General features: G+C 42.7%; 3 protein-coding genes across 5 annotated transcripts in view; 1 reads left to right on the top strand and 2 right to left on the bottom strand.

Moving 5' to 3' along the window:
* The first annotated feature begins 602 nt into the window (after positions 1–602).
* On the top strand, positions 603–6,928 carry LOC105184748 (integrin beta-nu). Its single transcript, XM_011143736.3, has 12 exons — positions 603–1,389; positions 2,009–2,250; positions 3,381–3,666; positions 3,880–4,044; positions 4,350–4,808; positions 5,173–5,335; positions 5,425–5,591; positions 5,730–5,902; positions 6,005–6,204; positions 6,306–6,418; positions 6,521–6,612; positions 6,778–6,928. Exons 1-12 carry the CDS (start codon positions 1,222–1,224, stop codon positions 6,920–6,922), a joined length of 2,373 nt encoding a protein of 790 aa, XP_011142038.1. The 5' UTR covers positions 603–1,221; the 3' UTR covers positions 6,923–6,928.
* A 151-nt stretch (positions 6,929–7,079) lies between these two features.
* Positions 7,080–8,162, bottom strand: LOC105184775 (uncharacterized). The gene is made up of 3 exons (XM_019842142.2): positions 7,811–8,162; positions 7,639–7,726; positions 7,080–7,521 (listed from the first exon to the last, which is right to left on the bottom strand). The coding sequence occupies exons 1-3, from the start codon at positions 7,968–7,970 to the stop codon at positions 7,125–7,127; spliced, it is 645 nt and encodes a 214-aa protein (XP_019697701.1). The 5' UTR covers positions 7,971–8,162; the 3' UTR covers positions 7,080–7,124.
* A 387-nt stretch (positions 8,163–8,549) lies between these two features.
* The window catches only part of LOC105184773 (short-chain dehydrogenase/reductase family 16C member 6), a 15,221-nt gene continuing 6,070 nt past the window's right edge, over positions 8,550–17,700 (bottom strand). For 2 of the 3 annotated variants that reach the window (XM_025303051.1, XM_025303050.1), the window contains exons 3-8: positions 14,922–15,046; positions 14,217–14,327; positions 11,210–11,371; positions 11,022–11,104; positions 10,374–10,490; positions 10,097–10,286 (exon numbers count right to left, since the gene is read on the bottom strand). In XM_025303051.1, coding sequence (XP_025158836.1) covers positions 10,097–10,286; positions 10,374–10,490; positions 11,022–11,104; positions 11,210–11,371; positions 14,217–14,327; positions 14,922–15,046 — 788 coding nt within the window. Of the gene's footprint in view, positions 10,287–10,373; positions 10,491–11,021; positions 11,105–11,209; positions 11,372–14,216; positions 14,328–14,921; positions 15,047–17,700 lie in introns of all 3 variants that reach the window. The other variant, XM_019842141.1, reaches the window with a different exon arrangement.

Genomic DNA, 17,700 nt, shown 5'->3' with positions numbered 1-17,700 from the left:
GCGCGTTTCAACGTTCGTCTCGCGTCGTACGCGTTGTTTATCCTTCGTTCGGGTGAAACATTGGAAAAAACAGAGATATTCCATACATCTGCTTCGATCGCGATTAAAATGGACTTCAATCGTGATGCATTGCCGCAGAGATACCCCGCTGCACGTATGTCTCCGCGTAATTTCTGCAAAACTAGGTAAGAACAAGTTACGCCATCCGTCGCGTCGTGTATCCTTTACTCTCTCTCTCTACATGCTCTCTCATGCGCTTCTCGAGCCATCGCAAAAATCCGCTTAGAAAGATTCGCATGTCGCACAATTCTAACGACACTAACGTCGGACGTCGCGCGAAGCGCTCTTGGGCATTTCTCGAGCTTACGAACGCATTATATTCATATCTGCAAGCGCGAGGCGAGCTTGCGGGGCAACAGTTGGCAGTTAGGCTGATTAGCACGAATCGCGGGCCAGCAGTATGTCCAGGCGGCGTCTAGTTTCGCCTCTTGAGAGACGAAATAGAAACGCGCGACAACGCATACGGCACCGGCGACACTGCGACGAATCGTTCGTTCGTCATAGGCGTATATTCGCCTATGATCGCGCAAAACGACCGACCTTCATGTTTCTGTCGGCGGTGATTAGTCACTCGAAGACGGAAGAGGCGGCGGGCAAACGGTGGCGGCGTACTCGCCGAGAGCACGGATCGTAATCGCGTGAAACGCGTAGGTACGCTGCGATGCCGATCCCGAGGTCCCGAAGTCCCGCACGCTCGCCAAATCGCCGATTCGTGGCCGCGACTTTATCGCTATCGTCGCGCTGATAAGAGAAAACAGACGCGTTACAGCTTTATCCATGCTGATCGCACGGGTCGGAGTTACGCGCCGGATTCCAACGTGCCACCTGCCTCTCCGTGCGAATACGACGCGTATCGATTTGGCTCGCGCGAGCGAGCCAAATATAACTTACTTCTCGACGTGTTGTGATATGCGATATCGCGCTATTACGCTCGATCGGCGCGGACGAAGTGACGAGCCTCGAGCGATTATTGCATTTGAAAGAAAATCGGCGACCCTTCGCCGCCGATAAAAAAAACGCGCCGATTCAAGGAGAGGAAACGAACGGACGAACGCTCCTCCTTCGTATTCGCAATTCGCAACGCGTGTGTGCGTGCGTCCGTGTGATCGAATATACTGTATATATTCAGTACGATATATTGTGCGAAATCGTGCGAATGAGATGAAGCTTTGCGTCACATCCTTGCTGTGGTCCCTCTGGACGGTGAGTCTGTATCTCACGAGGATATGCTCCTGCGTCGATACGAAGATCCTGAGCCTATGCACGGTTCAGAGCAGCTGTGAGAATTGCTTGGAGGCGAGTTCGGCTTGCGCGTGGTGCAGCGATTGGGTAAAGTTCTCTGGGTTTTTAGCGAATATCGCGAGGATACTTGAAGTTCGCAATTAATTGAACATTTACCATCGAATTAATGTGAGGGGGATGCGATGGTGGAAAGACACTTGATCGACCCGCATATGTGAAATGCAAGTAACGGTGTTCGAGGAATTACATGAATCATCATCAGTAAAGAGAAATCAATTGAGAGGAACGATGAATACGCCGATGAAAATACATTTGCGAAGTTTTCATTAGTTTTATCGGAAAAGGGGATTCGGACTGCTCGAATTTCTAAAAGACGTCCCGAAGACGCTCGAAAGAAGCTTGAAAGAAATATGACGTCTTTCAGACATCTTATAGAACTTCAGTTATTGCTATTGGAAAAGAAAGCCGCAATGTTCCAATTCTTCTCCACAAGGTCGAAACTTTGAATATCCTTGCCATTCTTGATTAATTATTAATTAATCGTACGCCTTGACCGTCTTATGCTCGCGACGAGGACGAATAGAATCGGTGAGAGCTACGCGTCATGAGATCTCCGCGTTTCCATTTCGTAACAGTTATTTATTCCGCCGGTGTCTAAGTACGCGCCTCATTCTTTTTCTGACTCGCTTTTTCCTCATTCATGCAGACGTATTCGAATTCCACGCACGGAAAACCGAGGTGCAACGTGCCGGAGCGTCTGCGTGCATTCGGCTGCCCGGCTGCGGAGATACGTACGGCGCCGCCAGGATCGCTGGAATTGCTGGCGAACGAGGATTTTCAGGATGTCAGCAATGACCGCGCGCCGGTGCAGCTGAGACCGCAGAGACTACGACTCAGAATCAGGCCGCACACCAGTCAGGAACTGACGCTTCAGTACAGGCCGGCTAAGTAACTATCGTTTTAAATAGATTTTAAATAGAAGTATAAATGAGGAGAATCGATAAACGATTGTCGTTGTAGGGCGGCGATGCTCGTTGCAACCAACATCTTCTCCCACCGCGTGGGAAGTTGCTGTCCTATATGATTGCGAAATCGCGTGTCCTTCCTCGTTATCCGACGTCAGCGAGCTGCACGTTAACGACAATATTACGTTTCCATCTAACAGGAGTTCGTTAGATCTAACACTCGACGTTAGATCGCGCATAATTCGACCTTATGGTTGCCACTCTGCTGAGCAGAAAATCGCTGACGACGTTATGCTGTATCATTTGAATTTTTACGCGATTCTTTTCATCTGCGTTAATTATTGATCAGTTATCGTCATACAATAATAATCCATCAGGAATTTGTAGATCGAGGAACTTACAACTGTCGTGGCCTTTTCTAGCTAAACTTATCATCAATAAATAATATTGACGGAACTGTCGATGATACTGAGTGAGATGTAGAAGTTACGTGCAGCTACATCAAACCGGCGGCAAACGGACACGCGGGCGGCGCAGCGATACCGCGATAAAGTACGACATGTGCGATTACGCGACGATAGAGCTATTCGAATGCTATTCGTGTTGAAGCTACGACCTTCCGCTATTTGTCTAGCGGATAGTTTCACAATGACACCCACCGGCGAACGCAATACCGCCCACCGCAATCGTTGACGCTTAGGCGATACCCTCGCAACGCCTGGAATTAATTTAACATTAATTTCGCGCTTGGAACCGCGCGTTACGTTATGCACACATTAAGCGCGCTTTGTAAATAACATATCACGCCCATATCTCGACGGTAGATATAGATACTCGCGAGGTGAACGATGCTCGTGTAATCCCAATGTTTACTCAATCCGCGTGTTGCGAATGTTGGAAAATTGCAATTTCACGCTGCAGTGCTTGAGAACGCGCGTCGTTGATAATTTTGTCGTAAATGTGAATGCAACATAAAGAAAGAAATAATTATTTTATGTACATAAAAGAAGAATAATTATATATCATCATGGTTATAAGAATATTTATTATAAAGTAAAATAGAATATTTCTTCAAGCACACCTTGCCATGTGACACCTCATCTGTTTGATCAGGAATTATCCCTTGGACCTCTACTACCTCATGGACCTCACATGGTCGATGAAAGACGACAAGGAGACCCTGGTGGGACTGGGCTGCAGAATGGCCAACACGCTCGGCACCTTCACCACGAACTTTCGTCTCGGCTTCGGCAGCTACGCCGATAAGCCCTTGATGCCGTATATTTTTCCCGGTCACGAGGAGAATCCGTGTAAGAGCGAGCACGCCTTCTGCACACCCTTGTACTCCTTCTGGCATCATCTGGAGCTCACCGACAACATACCGCGATTCATTCACGAAGTAAGCGCAACAGCCGCATGACCGGCAGTTATCTTTGCATCGATTATTTGTCCGCATACATCGTTATCTCCTTAAGTTTTTCTTATTCATATAATCGCGTTTCGTAACGAAGCCACAAGAGCGTGAACATATTGTTTACGCGTTCGTGCGTGTAACAACTGGCTGAACTAAGAAATTATGTTATCAGGCTTACATTAATTACACGAGTCATAGGTAAATTACAGTTCAGTGACTGGCAATGTGGATAATCTCGAGGGCGGTCTTGACGGAGTCGTGCAAGCGATTGTTTGCACTCAACAGGTCGGGTGGGCTCATCAAGCGCGAAAATTGATGCTGCTGGCGACCGATGGCTTCCTGCATTTCGCCGGAGAGGGGAAGGTGCGATCGATATTCATCATTTATCTGGTTGTTAATACACAATCAGTGACAGAGAGATCGCAACATTTTTTCCAATGAATTTCGCAATGTATTTGTATCCAATAGGGGGAAGATTAATTTTTCTATTTAATATCGAGTACATAACGTACCAAACTCATCGACTGGAAAATCTTGCGATCTTTCCCCTTCTGACTAAAACAAGACTCTATTCGTCGTATTCATTCTAATGACTAATTTACACGATTCACTAATTTGTATGGATTCGTTCGATTTATTAATATCACAATTTACATTCATGCTTTCAGCTAGGGGGTGTAGTACATCGGCCAGATTTCCAGTGCCACGTGGACGAGAATGGACAGTATTCCTTGGCGAAGGAATACGATTACCCGTCGTTGGCGGAAGTGTCACGGCTGTTGCAAGAGCGCAAAGTCAATCTAATATTCGCCGTGACGGAGGATCGTCGCCACGAGTACGAATTGATCGCCGATCTGCTCAAGGAACACGCCAGAGTGGCCACTCTCACGAGGAACAGTTCCAACATCCTCGAGATTATCGAGAGCTCTTATCACGATATCGTGAGCAAGGTGGTGTTACGTGACAATTCGACCGGCCCGTTGCGCCTCGAGTATTTCTCAGCGTGCGGCGGTCAGACAGCCGCGGAGTCGAGTACTTCCGAGTGCGACGGCATACAGGAGGGTCATGTGTATGAGTTCAAGGTCGTAATATCAGTGGACGAATGTCCAAGGAACGAGAGCCTTTGGGTGAGTGTTGTGTTTTTGGCGTATAAACTTAATTGATACGAAGAATTTATCGCTACGAGAATGGACGGTTTTAATCACGGACTCGCGGTTCACACGAGATATCTCGTGTGTAACGAAGCGTAGGTCGAACATGAGGCCAAGTTGTGAGCTCTCTTTATAATTATATACTGATACGGTGAAGTAAACGAGAAGCAGAAATAATTACGCGTACATACATGATACATGGAATTCACAGGAATGATATGTGTATTTAACGCACTCTGGAGAATGCCAAGTTTTTTCAGTATAATTCGTTCATCCGTCATTATTAGTTCGCTGTTCGACTGCAATTGCGATTACGATTCGCTCTTACGTTTTGCCATAGAAACAAACGGTGGTGATCGACGACGCGCTAGCGTCCGAAGCGTCCGAGGTGCAGATCGATGTTGAGCTTTTGTGCGGCTGTGACTGTAAGAATGTAGAAAGTTCTCACTGCGAGCACGGGGTCAACGAATGCGGCATATGTAAATGCGACTTGGGCTGGTCCGGTAAGAGCGCGTCTCTTCTACGCGCATGTGTCGCCCGCCGAGAATAGTGCATCTCAGTTTTGAGTAAAAATCGAAATATATTCATACAGGTGATACCTGCGACTGCGACGAGAGTTCTCCGATAGAGAACCGACTGCAGTGCATCGCCGCCGACAGTACAGAGGTCTGCTCGAACAGAGGCGAGTGCATATGCGGCGTTTGCAATTGCGACAAGGGTTACAACGGCCGGTTCTGCGAATGTTCTCCTTGCGACAAGGTAAGAGACAAAAATAGAAAAAGTGTCACCGTGTATACGCCGGTAATGAAACGATCACATTTGGAGCGACTAATTATTGAAATAATTATCTAAGCGATTGATCGAGAGTGAACGACCTGTCCGTTTGACTTTTGATAGACCGACGGGATTGAGTGTGGCGGCAGGGGCACATGCGAATGCGGTGTTTGCAACTGCTTGGACGGATGGGAGGGTGGCGGCTGTCAATGTCCGTCTGGCACGGAACTTTGCGTCGCTCCCGGCAGCGACGAAGTATGCGCCGGTCACGGATACTGCGACTGCGGGCAGTGCCGGTTCGTTTACCCTTACAGCCATTCTCTATCCATTCTTAGGAAATCTTTGATCTCGTAGATATAGAAAAATTGATAGACATCGCTTGTGTATCACACTCGCAGATGCAACGAGACAGCTGCGGATGGTTTGTATTATCGAGGCACCTACTGCGAGTCGTCGGCGAGCGCAGGTGGCAGCGGTTTCTGTATTTTGTATAATTCTTGCGTGAACGTCACGGTCGAACATCCGGAGAAAGCGGAAGAACTATGTCAGACCGACGCGACTCTTTACAGAACCATGCGAGTGGATACAGTAGATGTAGGTAGGTAACACACGAAGCGCGGCTCGCATCACTTACGTCGGCGCAACCTACTTACATTTCTTCCTCCGTCAATTCGCGTAAAATCGCGTCTCTCGCAACAGATAACGAGCATTACTGTTTCGTGAGAATGGTGCAGGATAAGACCATATGTACGATACCCTACGTGTACGAATTTCAAGCGGACAAGACAGTCATGTTGAAGATCGCCGAAAAGGTACGTTGTGGAACGCGCATAAATGCGCGAAGTCATGAGATGCGCATCTCGGTCGATTTCCCTTACGAATTCTTGTTTCGATTGTCGATATTCTGCTTGCAGGTTTGTCGCACTCCCATGCACGCTGCGTTCATCCCGGGGCTCGTCTTTGGTGCCGTGTTGTTGTTCGGAATTGTCGGCCTGTTAATATGGAAGTAAGTTAATATGGAAGTTTCGTCTTAAATTCGTCTCGTAAATTTATTATTGAACAGTGCTTGAAAGATGTTATTAATGGTACATTAATATATGTGAATGTAAATATGAATGTGAATGTAAAATGAGCTTTCTCTTTCTCTCTCTCTCTCTCTCTCTCGTCTCAGATGTTGGACTACGATAAAAGATCACAGGGAATACGCAAAATTCGAGCTAGAGCGGAAAAAGACCGTTTATGCATTGGACGAGAATCCACTTTATCGGCCAGCCATCACCCGATTTAGAGTACCTTCCATATACAACGACGAATGAGAATGTCAATTATTGGTATTTTAAAAGTGATATATTTCAGTTATTAACAATCATCGTTACGAAAGAGTCATCACGGGTCAAACAGCGAATGTATCAGTGCTGTGATTCTAAATACTTGAAATGTATTTAAGATTTGCAAGTACTTGCAATTAGGTGCCGCAACAGTTGATTTATGAGTGCGATACGCTTCGCACTTGTTTGACTATTGTTGAATGAAGGATTGAGCGCTTCCTTTCGAGGACACTTCACGTATCTCATTCCAGAAATGATTTCCAGTTGTGAATGAGACTTGCTGTAGGCAAATGTGATAGGAGTATAAGCAATTTCTAAAGAATAAAATTATAGATTTGTATAATGTACAAGGATGCAGCGTTCTCGATCTATGTTCCTGCGCTTTTGTTTTTTCACTAACACTCTCCGAAATCGTCTCGACCATCCACTCTTGTCCGAGCAGTTCCTTGTAAACGACGTCCGAAACGGGTTTATTTCGTGACCAGACCGCTGTCAACGAGGATTTGTCCGGAAAGATGTATGTTCCCGTACCATCCATCGCTCCATTTGCGGCAACGCGGCCTTTGTATTGTGCGTTATTGTTGTACCTTTTCATCACACGCGCATATACATCAAAGTATTATAGACATTATTATATCTGTTGCATACATTAATCATTTTATATATATACGCAATATAATCGAATAATTCAATATGTTAATCACCGAATGTGAAAGTCCTCGTTGGCAAACCTGTCTTCGCTCCATTTACCGTCGTATATGTCAAAATTGTCAGTTATGTATATTCCCTCATCTATAATGCGTAAAGTACGTCAGTGCTCTTTTATCGAGGTAAGACTCAACGATACCGCAATCGCCGAATACCATTAACGAATACCTTGCTTAACTAAGGTCCGCTCGGCGACATTAATTTCGTATTTTCCTTCGTAGCTGTCCCCGTTTCGAAAGGTAAATCTTCCAACGCCGAGTTCCTTTTTCGTTTTGCCAGATCTATTAGTGCTCGATTTGGGAGTACTTTTTTTTATATCTCGCTTCATATCTCGTATTCTTTCATGCGTAACTGTTGTTATAAAATACGTCCGTAGATATGTTGCCGATAGGAACGTCCGTAAGATTTCAGTAGATAAAAACGATCCTTCGAGATCGCGCGAGAAGTAGAAAGCTTTCGGAGTATCGCGAACAGAAAGCAGCGAAACCCCAGTGAAAGTCAGTCTTTTCGTGACGTTAATCCGTTTACGTGCGAGAGACCGCGTATTACGCTCGGAGAATTATGCGATTTCTAAGAATTATCGAGGTATTTATACTTTAATACGAGTCGGAAAGACGTTGTACACGACTGACAGGCGGGATCGATCGATTGTAACGGTCGATACGAGGAAACTACCAGCTTCCCCTCGTTCTCGGGAACAGCAATCTAGTATGACAGATACAGTTTATTGTATCCTCTCGTGTTGTGAAAAATACAAAAATGTCACACAAGATATCGTTACGTGTTAACTTTCATCGGGTTCTCTCTCGAGTCTGTGTCGAACTAAATTATGGCACTGGGTAGATAATGATTAGCATTTTTTTCTTTTACGTCCTTCTAGGACTTGAAACCTACCATCGACTTGTTGAAAAAAAAAAAGTAGGATGTATGTAACAAAGAGATACAGGGATATGCTGCTATTTACTCAAAGGCTACAATATGCGTCTATAACAGCAATATACATTCCCAATTCTCTCTCTCTCTCTCTCTCTCTCTCGTTCTCTTATGCGGCTGATGTACAATTATCGTCTGAAAATATCTCTTTTTTATACGTCTATTCCTATCTATTAGTACCGAATATATAGTGATATTTATTTTTGTCTGTTACGTAATTCCAAAATATCACTTCGTGTATAAACAGTTTGAATATATAACGTGAAAATGATTTATCAAAACTTTCCCCGTTGTTAGGATACCTCCCGAGTAACTGTAGTAAAGTATATAAGACTTGTACATTATTAATATAATACGACAAATTTACATACATATGTTATGTCCCGGACTTATGTACGTACTCATTCTGTAGAACATCCTTACGTCGACATGTCGCAACCTTGCGCGCAACCTTACCGTAATTTGTCACTTAAAAACTACACTTTGGAAGAATGAAGCTTAAACTGTGCAACTTCAATCGCAATATCGTTCGTAGATTAATTTGGTACAACGTAATACCCGCCATTCATCATGCGTAACTCGCGTGATTTCCGCATGTGTGAAATAAATTCACCGTGCGAGATCGGTAAACGGCCTTTTCCTCATAAGATTTCGTACAGAATCGCTATCACGATTTGCCTTATAAAACATTCTAATGTATTCCCTTACGCTAATATTAATGTTACTTGCCTTGTTTGATATCACATATTTTTACGGACACAGGTGTTTTCTACCTGTATGTCTATCGGCTACCTTCCGTATGGAAGAAACGTCACATATATACGTGGCGACGACGACGAGCGACCGGACGTGATGTATAATAAAAATTACATCGATCGGCGTTATTTCTCAAATAACAGAACGGATTGTAATCAGAAGTACAAATATATGTCACGCGTATTTATCATATCACACCCACCCGTGTTTCGCAACATGTGTCACAAGATGTTACGTCACAATACGCTTCCGAATTAGGATTGCATACAAATGATATAAGAAGAAATGAGTCATCGTCGTCCTTAAGATCACATTTCACATTGTAAAATGGTAATTATATATTTTTCTTTTTCCGTAGATGTACGGGACCGCAAAAGAACTGTCGTCGAAACGTCGCTTGTTTGACTGCCCGCCAGGTATCCTCCGTCCAAGAGCAACTTTCCGAGAGAAGGATTTAGAACGACGCAGACCATCGTGCCGCTTTCCTCCAGTTTCTTCGCATCGACTCTCTCGACGGTACTCGTCTCAATTTTGCGCAATATTAAGCAAGACATAGCGACACGATTACGAAACGAGCCGTCGGCGTAATCGCTGCGTATAATTGCGATTATATATATATATGTTCTGTGTGTGTGCGTGCGCGCGCGCGTGCGCGTACGTCTCTCTTACGCTTAGAACGTGACCTTTACCGTTCGCTCGCCGAAGTAATACGAAGTGGAAGACGTGTAAAGGTCACGCCAGGACTTGAGAGATCGGACATCGCTCTCAGGGCTTTCTCTCAGAGCTGGAGACACGTCTAGTCAGCTGCTGGTGAATAGCCGCGCCGTTCTGATCCTTAGACGGCACATTGCAGTCGTTCGCGGTCGCGGCCGAGAATCTCTGACTTTGATGACTCGGCGAGGCGTCTGAGACCACTCCTCGAAGGAACATCCCGATGCACGTCCACGGGAACAACCTACGACATCGCTCTTTCGTATTAGCGCTCTCGTGGTGAGTCGCGCGATAGATCGAACCTAATTAAGTATATATATATTCGACTTACCATTTCATACCCAACAGTATCTGCATATATCCCGGTATTATGGCGAATTTCTCGTTGCATCTTAACGCCATTAGGATCCGATCTGCCACGTCATTCGGACTCAGAGTCGGGACGTACCTGAATATTCCAAAAATTGATAACGTTTTAATTACGTCGAATGCACATAAGTCGCATTTTATACGTAATTATATATATATATATATATATCCATATTGAGAAATGTACTATTGTACAGGTACAATTACAGCGAATATTTATTCCTCTTTTCAACAGCATTTCTCTGCGTGAATATGTATATGTGTAATTATGTATGTGCCAAGATATGAATAATTAAGACAGAAATCATGCATAAGCAGTAGCGTATTCTATACGATTGATTACCATACATAATTATATATCATAATGAGTTTCTTCTAGATAACCAACAAATTGATTCCTATTATCAAACAAACTATCATTAACAAATAAATTACACACGATATTCATCAATATTGACGATGTGTCAGACATATCATCGCAAAGATAGCACACCATCGAGCGATCATTCAGCTGATGAGTTGAATTCATCGCCACCGATCGCAACTAAATAAAATCCGACTCGGAAATCGAGCTGAACCATCTGATTCAACACCAGGAAATGTCTCGTACCTGGATTGAACATCTTCGAACATGCCAGTGCTGCGAATGAAGTAAGGGCACACAACCGTGGTGTTGATGTCATATCCCTCATACTGGAATAGAATAACAAGGAAAATTCGATTGATCAATAGAGAAAATCTCCAAGAAGATGATCTCACATATTTCGTCCGTAGCACATCATCAAATAATGCGATTACCTCAAGTTCTATCCGGAGAGCCTCGTCAAAGCCGACTGCCGCGAACTTGGACGCACAATAGTCCACCAATTTGGGGACGCCGCAGTAACCGGCTAAACTCGCTATGCTCACGATATGTCCCTTGTTGTTCTCCATCATCGCCGGGAGGAACGCCTTTACGGTCTATAAAAAAATGTGGATCATTGCTGATCGATCGTGCCGATTTTTGTAACGGTTTCAGAACGGGAACTCCGAACGACGTTCGTTCAACCGGATGAGAATAACAAAGTGGACGATGCTGCTGAGATCTCTGTACTTTAATACTTATGAAAAGTAGTAAATTGGATCGCGAGGGTGGAAGAGGAGGGGAAAGAGTGTTGGAAAGTGGATGGCAAGATTCTATCGAAATGACCGTGACATCGAGGTCCGAGAGGTCCACCGGTTCGCCATCAGCTCGCAGGTTTCTTTGCCGAAGTCGTTAACCCACTTTGGCGAATGGATCTCGTCTTTATATCCGGTTTTGCACCAGTTTTTATGGCGCTTTATTCATTTCGAACCTTTGCCCTCGTTAATCGCATTCATATCAATGTGCAAAAAGTTGGATTAAAAGTCACCACGAAAGAAAAGTTGATCTTTGGACGAACTGTCGCTGTTCACATGGAGACCCCGTCGTATCGTAAAATTTGCGACGACGTGAAGCGACTAAATAAAATCCGACTCGGAAATCGAGTTGAACTTTCTGATCCCACACAGATCATGAAGAGATTCATCACGATCTACAGTAATATGTAAAATGAACGAATTGTCGGATCGCAGTTTGTTTTGCCTGTTTTACTCGGTGACCACAAAATTTTACGAGATCTTATTACTCGCTGAAGGCAGCAACGTCGACCTTGACCGAATAAGCAAGCAGTCATTATATAGTCAAGGATGTTTAAAAATATCTCGAGTGCATATGTATCATGATTTATTCAAACAAATTATTCGAACAAATTCAAAATTAAATCGACGCATAGAGACGCATCGAGAAATATTCCAACGAGTTTTATCAGAATAAAAATTATCGAAATTCAGACATTACGCTGAAAATCACGTTTTACTGGTTCTGTTCGTGCCAGTAAAGCAACGTCAATTTTGGCGTCAGTTGCTTAACACATTGCATGCGGGTATATTTCGTAGCGGGCGTTTTTTCGTGAATTTCGCGGGAGTTTGGTCATTCAGTAAAATCGCAATAAATCGATAACTACTTTGTGTTTCTCAACGAAACTTTTTTTATTTTACACTTAAATATATGCTCTACGATTATAAAAAAAAACATTTTTTTTAATAAGTAAATATAGAATAGTAAACTAAAAATGAAAGGAAAATAGACAATTTTTAATTTTACTATTTATTCAAAAATATTTCTTCATAACAACAAGTACAAATAGCAATGATAAGACTAATATTTCTTCACAGTATGGTACCGTTCAAAGCATTTTCCTCTGTGAAGCGGAACACAGCAGAAGTTATAATACATATGAAACATGTTTCACTCCGTACTTTTTTGGCAAAACACGACTTGTACGTTCTGAAGCTGTTAAACCAAGTAACTCGACAAACTAAACTTCTAGAAAGAAACAATGGAAATCGTTGCCTAACACAAACACCATACACACTTACAATGCCCATCGTATTTATACGATACCAGCACAAATCTACTAAATACGTACTTTTACGTGACCCGCGCTCTAGTGACAGACTGCAAAAAACGTAAAAGTACGTTTCCCGCATGCAATGTGTTAACAATGAGATACTATTAACTTAATTGCTCCTTATCGTCTTTTTATTTCGTTTTTATTGCGTTTTCCCGCAAAATGTAAACTTAGACAGATATCGACACCAATAAATCCGTTTCTGCTGCTTCATCTTTAATTCGCATTATACGAGTATGCGGATCGTTAGATTCACTAACATTTCCTGCGACGGAACCTTCATTTACATATATCAATCACCGCAATATATCCTTAATAAGAAGAATTAAAGAACAACCAGTGAGTTATTGAGAGATATTGACAGCAACATATCGTCGCGCAAAGAGAAGTTGCTGGGATAGCATCATGTCGAGTTGGAAAGTAAAACACGAGGCTACGTCGATTTTATAAGAGTAACATCGACGATCCTTTCATCGATGATCCCTTCTCGCTGTCATATATATATATATATATATCCGGAGCGAACGGTAGTTTAAGGATCAGGAATGGGGCAGGAATCCGAATTAAGGAATTATTTGAGTCTGGTCAGCAGCACCGATGCTGACGGTACGTGTCGCAATGGCGGGACACGTGAACATTGCAATATCGCGAGTAGCCGACACTCGCACACTTATCCAACCGGTTCTTGTGTATACCTGACCAACAGCAACAAACGATAGAAACGAGCGCGGAATGCCTCTCACTACGACTTCTCTCCTCTTCCTCCTCTTTCTCCTTCGCCATCATCTCCACCTTCTTTCTCTCTCCCTCTCTCTCTCTCTCTCTCTCGTGCGCGCGCGGCTAAACGATTGGTGACCTGTGAATCTAGGTTCAAATTCGTTGACTCGAATTGAATAATTTAAAATCGCCGCAGGTGGGTGTATTATATCGCAGACCGAAATGTACCGTTTCGAAATCAACGGTATTTCGTTACAAAATCCGAAGTGAAAGACTCTGGAACGTGTAGGGAACGTCTTTTTTTCACCACATTCCTTGATGAATGGTATGTTTTAGCATCGCAATGTCGGTGTCAGTGTTGTCGCGCACGAGAGATATTTCTAAAAATATCACATACACAGCGCGATATATGTTTTTCTTTTTTCTTGCGAGAAAGAAGAAGAAGCGAGGATATCACTCAAGATTTACTACTCGCCCCGTTTTATCGCTTTCTTCTTAATACAAACATGAAGAATATATTTACAATTGAGCAATCATAAATTCTGAACAGCTATAAATATTTGATCTTAACTTTAACTTTTGGCTCCTACTGATAAAGATAAAAGATGCTTACTCACCCAGAAATGACTCATGATGTTAACATCCATTGTCCTCATAATGAGCTTATCCGGAGTATCCAACAACCTTGTCCCAATGGCGACGCCCGCGTTGTTGATGAGAATCGTCACCTGTGAATACGTGAGACACACCGAAATTATTTTTTCACGTTGCGCGAGGCACAGTAAAGAGGGACATCGTTCGCGAATGACGGCGAAATTGTCCCGCACATGGAAACAATACGCGGCATCGTGACTGGCGACGGTCGGTGAGAACACAAAGACGCGGAGAGGAAAATTTTTCTCGCGACTTTCTTGAGACCACCCGACGGTCTCCCCTATACGTATCGGCGACGTGTATTGCAACGTTGTGGCGTAACATAGAGACTTTCATAATGTCGTTCGCTGCGATACTCGTCACCTGACGAGACCACTAGCTAGACGAGTCGCCGACGAGCATTCGTCTTCTACGGAGAGATTCGCTTCGTGTGCCTCTGACCGATCGCCAGGATCGTCGAGTAAGACAAGTCGCGGTAATATTTATTCTTTCCTTTTTTTCTCGAGAGAAGAATCCTGGAAATCATTTAGTTGGATTTGCATGGCATGTCGTCACGTCTTAAGCAAGCAAGGACATTTTAAATTCAGTCCTCCAGCAAGCGATTGGGAATGTTATAATATGATTATGGAGCGAAGTTAATTGGTCGAACAACAACGACGTTAGATTACCTTGCCGATCTCCTCCTTGATGATAATGGCTTTTTTATATATGTCTTCCCGATCACACAGGTCGCAAACATAACCATAACACGTGCCGCCGGCCGCCTGGACCAACTTTACAGTCTCCCGAATGCCTACAACGAAAAAGAAATCACATTCCTTGGTTACGTTTTTTGCACCTAAATGAATTACGGCGTATTTCGCCCGGTACGTGTTTGACCGGTCGCTTTAGATCAGAAAATTAGGAATTTGCGAGGCATATTGCGGGGCACAAGTAAAACTACAACATCATGACAAAGCTGCGAGACATTACTGGAGAAGAAAGTCTCGAGAGAAAGAGAAAGGCAATTTTGACATCGCGGAATTGGTCTTGCTTTCTCGCTAGTTTTGATCCACTCCACTACATCGCAGATCTACAAACGACACTCCACTTCTTGCAAGGAAGATAAGAAAGAGGAACGATTTGATCGGCTGGAATAAGCGATAATTATGCTTGATGTGAATAAAAATAAGTATATGAATAGTATATGATTAGTAGTCTTCAAGAAAGCGAACGAAGTTCAAAGAATAATGACGTTGCAAACTTTTTTACGGTTATTAACTTTGCACTCGCGTAAATCACGCGTGTAACTCTTCGCCAGTCGTATCCTATGTATAAAATTTCCCGAATAGAAAGTTCTCTCCATCCTTCGCAGGACACCGCCTCCTCGGCCGAGAAGGAGCAATTGCTATGGGTGTGCGTATTCATGCGATGGATAAAAATCCATCTTACTTTCACTGCATTTGGTTCCTCCGAATCGTTATCAGAGGAATACCGTCTTTCTTTAATAATGCTTTGATCGATCGATTACCATTTAATTATCTCGATATATTAACGCAGAGGATCATAAGATGAACGTCATGATTTAACATGTAACATTTCTTTTTACGCGAGTTGTGGAAATCAAAGAATCGATTATATAAATTATTTCCTCTGACGTGAACTCTTGTGAAAAATAAATATTTCCAAATAGAGTTGCCAGATTTGGAAATTGAATTGTCTTTCGGGCAAACTCCCGAAAAAGAAAAAGAAGGATCTGGGAATGTAGTTTTGAAAGATATATATTTTTTTAAATATTAAAGAATATATATAAGGAATATTTTATAATCTGGACATTGACAATAAAATCTGGACTGTCTATTTTAATTTTCACTGTACTCGTGAAAAACGAAAATTTTTTAAGTTGAAGGCATTTGGACGTCCACTGGACGCCTGGCAAGTCTACTTTCAAATGCTTACAATTAAAAAAAATTGTTCATTTTTCATGGATTCGCGTTAGAAAAAGATACACGATCAACGTTCAGAGAACTGACGTCTTTTTCGCGATAAAATCTAAGTGATGCGTATAGTATGTGCGCGAATCTATCTGCCAGGTCTTCATGAATACCTCTTCATGAGATACCCATGTGGTATTAACTTTTTAAGAATAACCAGTTCCGGCGCGAGCCGCTCCGCTTCGTTGGATTATACATGTGGACCTTGAATGTCGCACTATATCTGTGTCGTAAAAAAATTTTTATGAAACATTGTTTTGTTTTTGTAATGTCTATTTTATTTAATGATCGCATCGCACAATCATAAATATACAACGATCCGCATGATCAAAATCATAAATTCAATCGAGGAAAAAATTGATTAGTCTTGCAAATTGGTTTTTCTTAATGACGGATTAATATGTAACGATGCAACCGTGGCACAGTGACACCTGTGCGAAGCTATTATTCATAATATTTAATAATATTATTTATAATAGCTATAATTATTTAAGTTCGTCATTGTAAATATTGGGCGCAAATATCTTTGCGATAGAGGCGGAATTATCTGAGTATTTCGCATTCGTTCCACGATTAACGCGAGTTAAAATTCTACGCAACGTCTATCCCAGCCGCGTCCGTGAACTCATAATTAATTCTTAGATACGTAACAATAATTTTTATGATGAAATCTAATGACCTTCCACTGACATTGATCATGAAAAAGAGAAGAAAAAGAAAAGAATAAATTACTGTAATTGGATGATCTCGACGTTACAAGTATCTCTATAGATTTAACGTTGTGCTGAAAGATACTCCGATTGAATCGTGATGCAGTTACACATCGGGATTCGTCATCGTCGTCAATATCAATAATGATAATATCGATGCGCTTAAAATAACAAACGTGGTATCGCAAATATCTCTCTCGGTGATCTTTAAGATTTAAGTCGTTTAAGACGACGACTGTGATTGAACAATAACGGCTGTGCCCGTGGAATAATAATGCAACGATCAGGACGTGATTCATTAGACAAATGGAGATCGAAATAAAAGGGAAAGTAAAGTTCTCCGCGAGTGTAACGATCGCCGATCGTGTCACAGGTCGCGAACGTAGACAATCCGGATAGCCGACAATTGACTGAGTTCGGTATTTATTTCCGCCGTCAGTGATAATCATTCGACGATTATGAAAATATCAGATAAGAAAGATCAAGAAAAATACCTACGCTTTAACAGCATCGTTATTATATATATCGAAAGTATATACAAAACTAATGATAGCTAAACAAATTTTGAAAACGTCCTTCGCACGTGGCAATTCTTGATTAATTGTCCCGTTCGTTAGTTTCAAAACTTATTTATGCGCGAATATTGTCCTGCTGAACGCCAATACGAACGTTGTGCACAGTCGGTGTAGTGAGAGAACATTTTAAATGGCATTGGCAAGCTACACGCGTGCACAGAGCGACCTTGAAATACAGCAGTCCAATTA

Source organism: Harpegnathos saltator, unplaced genomic scaffold (assembly GCF_003227715.2).
Source record: "Harpegnathos saltator strain DR-91 unplaced genomic scaffold, Hsal_v8.6 scaffold529, whole genome shotgun sequence".
Lineage (NCBI taxonomy): Eukaryota > Metazoa > Arthropoda > Insecta > Hymenoptera > Formicidae > Harpegnathos > Harpegnathos saltator.
The sequence above is the reverse complement of the archived record's forward strand: the minus strand, read 5'-3'. Positions and strand labels throughout refer to the sequence as shown.

Bases quoted from the DNA above. Each gene is read 5' to 3' on its own strand.
- LOC105184748 (XM_011143736.3), top strand. From the start codon at position 1,222: ATGAAGCTTTGCGTCACATCCTTGCTGTGGTCCCTCTGGACGGTGAGT. The intron at 4,045-4,349 runs GTGCGATCGATA...TCATGCTTTCAG, and splicing joins ATTTCGCCGGAGAGGGGAAG to CTAGGGGGTGTAGTACATCG. The intron at 5,336-5,424 runs GTAAGAGCGCGT...ATATTCATACAG, and splicing joins ATGCGACTTGGGCTGGTCCG to GTGATACCTGCGACTGCGAC.
- LOC105184775 (XM_019842142.2), bottom strand. From the start codon at position 7,970: ATGAAGCGAGATATAAAAAAAAGTACTCCCAAATCGAGCACTAATAGA. The intron at 7,727-7,810 runs GTATTCGTTAAT...TACGCATTATAG, and splicing joins GCGGACCTTAGTTAAGCAAG to ATGAGGGAATATACATAACT. The intron at 7,522-7,638 runs GTGATTAACATA...TGTGATGAAAAG, and splicing joins AACGAGGACTTTCACATTCG to GTACAACAATAACGCACAAT.